The 9799-nt window shown below is 39.8% G+C and overlaps 1 protein-coding gene across 1 annotated transcript; it reads right to left on the reverse strand.

Moving 5' to 3' along the window:
- Window positions 1-7003: 7003 nt before the first annotated feature.
- On the reverse strand, window positions 7004-8708 carry LOC118240790 (sushi repeat-containing protein SRPX-like). Its single transcript, XM_035522940.2, has 3 exons — window positions 8520-8708; window positions 7904-8025; window positions 7004-7532 (listed from the first exon to the last, which is right to left on the reverse strand). Exons 1-3 carry the CDS (start codon window positions 8649-8651, stop codon window positions 7355-7357), a joined length of 432 nt encoding a protein of 143 aa, XP_035378833.1. The 5' UTR covers window positions 8652-8708; the 3' UTR covers window positions 7004-7354.
- Between the last annotated feature and the right edge of the window lie 1091 nt (window positions 8709-9799).

Genomic DNA, 9799 nt, shown 5'->3' on the forward strand with positions numbered 1-9799 from the left:
TCAGAAGTAATTTCCAGTAGTAGTGTTTTGTATTTTATTGCCTCTCCACCTAAAGTGCATCACATCTGCTTTTTCTGTTGGATTTTGTTGGATCCTTTTGCTGAACCATAAGAAGACTCAAATGTCATCCTCGGGTCACATTTTGTTAGACCAAGGACAGTGGGACATGGCCCTCCCTTACACACACACACACACACACACACACACACACACACACACACACACACACACACAATCCTCTTTGATTACAAATCCATAGGAATGGAAGCAGCTTTTTTGGACTCTATGAAAATTCCACAAGGATAATTCTCATGATCACTAAAATCTTGATGAACAAAAATTTCCTTATTCATCAGGAAGCTCCCCTTGGATAAGAGAAATATCACTATAATCTTCCTGCTTCTTGGGCTAGTTGGACAAATGTATGCTCCTTCTTGTTCTAAACTACAGATCATAGTAGCAATAGACTGATGACCACAGGTTGGAGCCTTTTCTCTTGCTGGAAGTTCTTACGTGTGATCTTTGTTAATGTTCAAAATGTTTATTATAAATGTTATGGCCTCAATTTTTCAGACTATACCTGATACATTATTCCCTTCAATCCACTTTTTGTATACCTTATGATCTATAACAGACTTTTGAACTCTCCCACCAACTAAGTGAATGTGGAGGTATTCAAAAAAGTGGGTTTAACAAACCTTGAACTGATGTTAGCAAAATACTACCGGTTAAATCAAACCCCAGCAAAGCTACATCACTGAATCCCTGCCAGTACTGGCTCCTAGGAGGCCTGAAAAATTATTTTGCAGTAAAGAGAGACCAAAAAAAAAAAAGGTTCCAACAGTCCTCTCCAGCTTGTCTCAGTAGCCAGTTAGGTCAAAGCAGTTTCACCTGAAACACAAATGGGGCAAAACCAATCGGATGGCCCAGAGTAATGTCACACCATGAAGTCTCATGCTTTCTCAGTGATGACCCTGAATTCATTCAGACACTAGAACATGGCCTGGATTTTGTTCCTGTCTCAGTTCTTGCTCTAGTCCTTTGCTGAGGCAGACAGTAGCAGGATCAGGCTATATTGTTGTAGGAGGCAGCAGGCAGGGATACCCTCTGTATCCAAGAAGAAAACCATGTCTTAATTACAAGGGAGGGAACATGCGTTAAGACAATAATATGAAGTGACATATCCTTTGCAAATTTGTTGTAGCCTCCAATGTAGCATCACATAGTTTACTATGGCAGCCTTAAATACAATTTCCTTTTTATGAGTTTTCCACTGTCACAACAAAATCATAAAGCAGGACTAGCTGTTACAGGATGTTGACTAATAACTGTAAGAAACAAAAATACAGTAGGCTCTGTAAAACCTGGTAAGCATTCATACAATACTGTGTGTTTATATCTGTGTAGGAAGGGGAATAGTTAGCCATTCATAGACATTGATATCAGAAGGCTTTTTTCATTGATGTGTTATCAGTGAGCATTTTAAATGAATACTGTAGCATCAATATTGAAGAAGAGTCCAAAAGACAACTTCTGCTCAAGACAAGTTCTTTATTAACAATAGACCAGCTTTTAAAAAGACACCAACGTGGTAATCCCGAAAGCGAGTTTAACAAACCTTAAATGTAACCTTGAACTCTGAGTTGAACTAACTTGACCAAACATATCCAGAGTTAATGTTTCCAGGAAAACCGGTTAAAATGTCAAGGATCGACGTCAGTACAGTCTGGGTAGACTGAACTTAACTGAAGCGCGTTCGCGCTTAACTTCGAAAGCCATCATCAACTGAACGCTGATATACGGGATTCTACATGGATATGAACGATACAATACTGGAGAGCTTCTTATTGCGCTCTGTCGGGACTTTAACGTTACATATGTATACTTATATACTTTAAAAGTTAAAAGAACATGTTAGCAAAGGAACGACAGTCAATACGAGTTCATAAAACTGCACAATAGGCATAAAGCTTATTTAATCATTCAGCACGTATCCATAATTTTGCTTGTTTCTGTTTTTTAAATCTGAGTTAATTGTGGTGATTTTCTGTTTTAATATAGTTTATGTAAACCAAGGATACTTAAACAGCGTTTACAGCAAAGAAAAAGTAAATGGTTTGTAAGCATAATTCAAAATGTTAAGATTTCTCATAGCTACTTAATTTATTTAGTGTTATGCTTATAGTGGTAGTTTTATAATTGAGCTTCACTTTATAGATTGCGTAAAGAAAGCTAATTTCCACAGATTTTTCAAAGATTATTTTGAGTATTTTACATCGTTAAATAAGATCTATATGTGAGCGTAAGTGTAAATGTAAATACATGAAAGGCAGCATATGTGAAAAATGTTACTGTGTAAGAAAGGAGGCATAGTTATGCATGAATTTTTCAGACTTTTTGCAATTTGATTTGGGTAAATATTTAAATAAATATTTGCGTGACCTGAAACGAATTTTAAAAACCTTTTTTCCCCCCTTTTCAGTAAATTCTATACTGCCATTTTCAAACTTATGCAGGCGGGATGGTAATGGTTTTGAGTATTTAGTGAGAAGTAATTTTATGTGAGTGGGGTTTCTTAAGGACTTTACCATCTCTGCCATGGTTTCTTCATGGTCATTGTGTGGTATGGCACAGTGTCTGCACTACCAAATAAGCCACAATAAAGTGCAATCTCAGGGGTGATCACTCCGAGTTCACCCAAGCACCAGAACCTGGCCTGCATTTCTATCTAAATCCTGGTTCTAGTCCAGTAGTGGGCGGGACTGTAGTAGGGTCAGGATTCGGTGTCATAAATCCAGTTTGAATTACATGGGAACGAACAAGTGATTAATGAACGCTGTAAGACAGCTGTCACGGTGCGCCGAGCACTGAATAGGAGAGACATGCCCGCTCCACTCCCGAACCAAGGTCCCAATCACCCACTTGCTGAGCGACCGAGCAGTTATCACTGCTACTTTTTAATGTTTTCTTTTGATCTGAGCCGTTATGGAAAATAAAGACCCTCCTGAACCTTATTTGCCTCTCCCGCCCTCTGTGCCGCCAACGTCACAGCGATGACGTGCCTTGTGCAAATTTATTGGAGCCTTCAATTGTTATCAGGCTATTATTCATAATTATAACTATTAATCTTTATAGTGGATAAAGCAAGTATATTGTGAAATAAATTATTACATTGCAAGAAAACGTTTTGAAATAGCCTGCACATTAATGGTATAGAAAGATTTCAGTTCGTATTCATTTACTACTGAAGGGGCAATAGCAATGTGGGTCTGTACAGGTTATATGTAATAAAAGACTAAGAGTCGTAGCGTTAAACTGACCAAGCCACATATTTTGAAAGTCTAGTTAATATAATTAAAATTACATGGAGAGCTTGACTTTCACGTATATGCCCAGGAAAACGAGTAATATGAATGGTCTACTTTTCTTTTTAGTAGACCAACAAACGACTTCAAAAGGACATACCCTACTTTATGTTTATCGCCCTCTGTAAAAAGAAAGTTTAAAAGTAGTACAAAAAGTAAATAAATAAAACACTTTTAAAAAGTAAATAGCATACCGACGCAGACACTTTAGTTAAGCCGAGAGCGAATCCACGATCCTGTAGTCCATCATGTGAAATGGGATGGTGAAGAGCATTCAAAAATTGGGCTGAAACGGCACGTCAGTGAAAAAGGGCATTGCGGTGTCTGGAGAAAACCTCTAGAGGGGGCTAAAGCTATGTGTAGCGGTAGAGCGGTTCCACCTGGTGATGGTGAACAAGCTAGAGCAAGGTGGACGTTAGCTAGCCGTTGTAGCGAGTGACATTAAAAAGTTATATTTCATCCGACGCGGTTGTTCATCTGGTTCCAAAATCGAGAACACAATAAATAGCGACGAGGATACCGTTGAACTTGAGCCAACCTGCATCGTTTCTACAGTCTGCTGGTGATCCAACTCTACCCGTATGAATGAATAAATGAATGTTTTTGGAAGTGTCACTTGACCTTAAACACAAGCGAAGCGACGGGAGAACACCTGACGACAAATGAAAACAAAATAAGATAGGCGAATACGAACAGAGGAAGCAACGTAGACAAAGAGTAACTTAACCTGGAGCGCCGAGAGAAAGTGCATAGGGACGAAAAGCGAGATCGCGAAGGATATACCTACACAATAACCAGCAGCTGTGAAACGAAGAAACATGGTTTAAATAGAAACACCAACGACGAACAGCTGGAGCTAAAGGGGAGGAGACAGGACACCATAGAAACAGACGACAGTGGGATAACAAGTAAGTGGTTAAGTAGGCAGGGAAACGGCGGACGCTCCGGTCTGCGAGCGTGACATGGTGTGTGTGATGGTGACCTAGAAAGAGTCCTTGATGAATACTATGGGTGTGCAGGCAGTGGTGTGGCCAGTGGCTAATAGACTGGCGAGACTGATCCAAAGTGTGGAGGAGGGACTGCAGACATAGGCGTGAAAACTCTAAAACCTGTTCTTTCATCAAACAATGAAATATGAGAAATATGAAACATGAGAAGATATTACATAATGCTGGAGCCGTCAATGTCCACTGCTGTAGTGGTCCGGGTGAAGATCAGGTCCAGAACATTGCCCACTTTGTCAGTCTGTGGAGACTGGTTGAGAGTGAGCTCAGATACTGTCAACATTGGAAGGATGCAGGAGGAATGTAGCTTGTCAGACGGAAGATTGAAGTCTCCAAGGAGAATGGATGGATTTCCTTCAATGGGGAATTGACTCAGGCAGATGTCAAGCTCATGAATTAAATTATCTACGTGAAGTTTGGGTACTTGCAGTGGTCATGGTAGCTCATTGGTTAAGGTACTTGACTTGTAATCAGGTACTTGACTGTAATTAGAAGGTTGCTGGTTCAAGCCCCACCCCTGCCAAGTTGCCATTGTTGGGCAAGGCCCAAGGATTAACCTTTGGCCATTTGCTCAAGTTGTACTCAATAATAGTTGTAAGTTTCTTTGGAAAACAGTGTGAGCTAAGTGCTGTAAATATAAAGCTTGGTAGGGAAACACACTATAATAGCATGAAATTCAAAAGAGGAGATAGAAAGAGAAGTGAAGTGAAATGCCACTCTTGAGACATTCTCTGCTGAGATGCCTTGGAGAATGGGTGAATGAAAAGACAGAGCAACCAGAGTCACCAAATTCTCAGGAGTGAGCCAAGAAGTGTAGTGAGTGAAGGGATAGCTTTGTATTTAATGAGAAATGAAAGTGATTATTCACTTATCTGAGAAGAGCTTCCTAGTTAGTGAGGAAATGTTTGTCCAACAAAATCCCACAGGGGAGTTGTGAATAATGCAAATTATACCCATAGAATTTTTGCTCTAATTCACAGAAGTTGCTTCAATTCCTACACAGTTCTAAGCAAGGAGGATCAAAACACACTACAACAGCATATCCATTCTCTGACACACTTCCTACAGTTGTGTTGGATGCCATCAACATACATTACGGCAATAAGATTAACAAAAAGAACCTGTGATGATGGCATCATGGGACAAGGAGAGATGTTTTCCAATGGGCCATATGCTGAGGAGTAGTTTATTAGTTTACTGAATGAGGATTACTAAGGAGTTTTCTCTTTCACCAAGACATGTGGGGGTGGGTTTTATTGTACTCAACCACATGTTTTATTCTGTACTGTGCTTTCAGTCCCCATTTGGTACACTGGCGATAAACAAGACCTCTCATAAAGGGAGGAATAGAGAAAGAAGCAACATTCGAGGATCCATAATTATCCTCCATGAATAACGGAGTATAGTAAAGTGACTGATTTGAGGAGGAAAAATAAAAACCTCAGTTGGAAGAAGGGAAGGACCATGGAACTCCACTCTTTGACCTCAAAATGTGACCTCAGTATGACATTTGAGCCTTTTTAGGTTTCAACAAAAGGATCCAACAGTGTGCAACACAGAAAGCAAATGTGACTTTTTAAGTGGAAAGGCAATAAAATATGATAATACTACTGATGTATTACTTTTACTATTGAAACGCTGTTTTGATCTGTGAGCTATATACAAAAACTCTGAAACCTGTTCTAATATCATCAGTGAAATAATTTATTGTTGGTCCAAAGCACTGATGTAGTGACTCAGCCCCTTTTAATATGCATGACGATCATACACAGGGGACCCTGGGTTCTATGAATTTGTAGTTTGATTTTATCTTTTTTTTTTTTTTTTTAATAGGTTCTTTGTGTACTTAAGTACAGGTCACCTGAATGTATAGAATATTAGAAACAAAACTATAATCACCGACCGTAAAGAGTTGTTATGCATGATACAAGAGATTTCTTTAAATAAAGTTCACAGTATTTCTTAATAACAGTAATATAAAGTGAGTGCAAACACACAGAATCTCACCCAGTACCAAGAGCTACATTATGGTCAAATAATGTGGCTGCACCTTGTAATTATTGCGTTTAGGTGTTTCATCCACGCCCTTATAAAGTCAAGACCTCTGCCTACTGGAATGCAAAGTACATACAGTCAAGTGTGATGAAAGAGGGCTGTTTTGGAATGCTTTTCACAGAATGGGCTAGATGTCTTATTTACAGTAAAGAGTCTTGTTAATGCTACAGCATACAAAGACAATTAAAACAATTATATGCTTCCATTGTGGTCATACTTTTAAGAAGGCCCTTTCCTGTTCCAGCACTGGGCTCTTGCTTAACTCTGCCAGTGTGAGGATATGATATTTTTAACTGAAGTTGTGCTTTTTACCAGTTAAGCAACAGGTTTTGGCAGATACTATTTTACTATTTAAATAGAATTATCTGCAAACGACTGCTCTGCCTCTATTGGCAGAGCACCAACTCTCAAGCCATGCTTACACCAACTAACACCAGCTCTCAAGCCATGCTTGCCCATTCTAAGGTTCAGTTAAACATTAACTGATGAAATTCGGTGTATGTGACTAAAATTTCAGCATCAGTTATTTATATTAAAATGTTTGAATGTAGTGCAATGATTGACTAAAATCAGAGGCAGTTTAGACTCACCAAGTTAAGCATATTTATTTCTCGAAACAAAAAAGGACTTCGATAAACAAATTAAGATTTGATTGAACTGGCAGAAAGAGGTCCCACTCTCCATTCTGACATAGACTGACATAAATATAGACAATACATAAAATGTTGCAGAGCATCTTAAAAAAATGACATACAGGTATCAAAGAAAATCACTCATGCTTGCATGTGTAGCAGCTCTGTCCTGCCTCCCCCTTAAGCCTGGGTAACTTTAAACCCAGTACAAAATGGGTGAAAGATTGCATACATTTTTTTGGTTGGTCGGTTGTGTGTGTGTGTGTGTGTGTGTGTGTGTGTGTGTGTGTGTGTGTGTCTAGCAGCTGTGACCTGCCTCTTTCTGCAGGATGGCTTCTTCAGTACGCAGGGGGAAGGTATCAATAGTGCTGAAGAGCTCTGCAGCAGTGATGGGGTAGGTGTAGCGCTGCTTGTCCACTCCTTGCTTATCCAGCAGCACCAGGTTAAAGGAATTCTGAGACAACTGCAGCAGCAGTCTGCCCAACACGCAAACACAGCAGAAATCAGTGTTATAGTGCCTATTCGGTACACATTCATTAACAATAAGTGTTCATGGGTTCATGCTGGTGGGTATGACTCTTTGCTAAGACAAAGATGTTTGGAAAGCCTGAGTGTGCCAATGTGACAGGCCACGTGACCACTTACACTTGAAGTTACGGTTACTTCAGTTATTGACAAATTGAAGAAGGTTTGTGAAGAAAGTATCAGGGTTTCTTGTTTTCTGCTGTTGCTTGCTACTTGAATAGCTTGCAGCCTGATGACGTTTCTGTTCATGAGCTTCAATATTTTCACTGGTATTTTCTTAGAGTGTTGTTTAGGAATGTTAATTTAGGTTGTTGGGGTATACCTGAGTTGTAGGGCCAGTCCAGGAGGGATGAGGCGGTGTCGAATGCGGCCTAGCTGAGCTGGATACATTCCCACTAGCTCAATCACAGTCACGTGTCTTAAATCCAAACCACACTGAGCATGCTGTAATGTCACATACATTTACACATTAATTAATTAATCAGATTTTAGAACATGCTGTTCCATGGTTCCAGTGGCCTATTTCAAGAATTCCCTCATTTGAAAAACAGGGCAGTTTATGTTTTGGTGTTTTATGTCTATTTATATGTCAGTTTATTCATAGGTGTTTGCATAAACACTATGCATTAGTGCATTTAGAGTATAAATGTGTATATATGCAACTTGTCTATGAACTGCTCTATGGTCAAAATAGGTAATTCATTTAAAGAGGCCAATAAAGGTTAAACCAGCATACACAGGGTGCAAGACTCTGGTACAGTCAGTCACCTGATGTCACATTACCAGTCTCTGGCAGAGAGGGATTACATTTTACTACTGGCTGTACAGTCTAGGGTTATCTGCTTGGTATAACTATAGAGTAGGAGTACTTCATAAAGTGACCACTTTTAAAGCTTGCTTGGATCTACTTGATCAGGGTGTGTGAGAAGAAATGTTACCTGTAAATTAGATACTTGGAATCTATAGTAATGGTTGGCAGCTGTTGGGGCAGAGATTATAAGGAGGCGACGTTTCTCATAGAACTGGTCCAGTAATTCAGCTGCTGATCGCACTCCAACATTAATACTCATAGCTGTAATATATACAAACAAACAGAAACTTGGGTCTTGGGTGTCCTGTCCTATGTTATTGAGACTCACTGCACAATGCTTTACTAAGCATCAAGATCATGAGAGATAGGAGCTGCACCATGGTCACAAAATTGGAAGGTAAGGGTTACACAGCTGAGTTTATCCATATGGAGGCACGTGTGGACTGTTTCAAGAATGATGCAGAAAAATTTAAATCAGATGGTAGAGATCATGGTCATTCCAGGGAGATTGGGACCCCAAGGTGGTGGAAGGGAGACAATTCGGTAGATAGACACTGGGCAGGGGGAAGGAGGAAAGTTGATGGTGAGGAAGTCATCCAGAGGATGAAGAATGAAGGGAAGTCATTGAATGTTCAAGAGGATTACACAAAAGGCCTCAATCAGGGTATCAAACAATCTTGGGGCTGCTTCAGTAGCTGAATACAAAGTGCACAGCAAAATAAAATTTGTTTTCTCAACATGAACAGATACCAAAAATCAGGGTGGACAGGAAGGGCCTTGAATTCAGAAGCAATGTCTGCTTAGGCAAGCCATATCTCACACCCTTCGAGATATGATGGTTGCATAGCAGAGGGAGTAGTCAGGACCAGGCATGAGAATGTCAATAGAGGTCTCAGAGGACCCATGAGGCACAAAAAGATGTGTTACTTCTTGCCAGTTCTTTTGGGAAGGGGGGTGTAGCCGTAAAGCGAACGTTCTGTTGATGACCTTTCAGTAATTACCATGTGTCTTGTTCCCATAAGTGAGTCTGTGTGGTTGTCAGGCCCTTCTGCCCAGCAGGCTGAGTAGCTGATGTCACCATACAGGAAGCAGCCATGTTCAGCCTGGCAGACACTCCTAAACACAGCTGCTCTTCTCCCCACCTAGTTCTACCTAACCAGTCAATAAACAGTAAAGCAGAAAGGAGTGCCATACAATTGTTTAATAGAATTCCATATTCAATCAGCTTGATCTTGCAAACTATAAAATGATTAAATAATACAGATGTTCTTGTAGCTTGAATATTAATGTCTTATGAAATTTTCTGTTTGTAGAAATCTTGCAGCATGTACTATATATTTATTTGCCTTTGATGGTTATATCCAACTGTCCAACAATGAGGCTTGTTTGCCTCTTTCTGTGTAGCAT

This window comes from Electrophorus electricus, chromosome 9 (genome assembly GCF_041902795.1).
Source record: "Electrophorus electricus isolate QZ-2024a chromosome 9, ASM4190279v1, whole genome shotgun sequence".
In the NCBI taxonomy this organism is placed as follows: domain Eukaryota; kingdom Metazoa; phylum Chordata; class Actinopteri; order Gymnotiformes; family Gymnotidae; genus Electrophorus; species Electrophorus electricus.

Bases quoted from the DNA above. Each gene is read 5' to 3' on its own strand.
- LOC118240790 (XM_035522940.2), bottom strand. From the start codon at position 8,651: ATGAGTATTAATGTTGGAGTGCGATCAGCAGCTGAATTACTGGACCAG. The intron at 8,026-8,519 runs GTAACATTTCTT...GTGACATTACAG, and splicing joins TCCAAGTATCTAATTTACAG to CATGCTCAGTGTGGTTTGGA. The intron at 7,533-7,903 runs GTATACCCCAAC...CGTGTTGGGCAG, and splicing joins GGACTGGCCCTACAACTCAG to ACTGCTGCTGCAGTTGTCTC.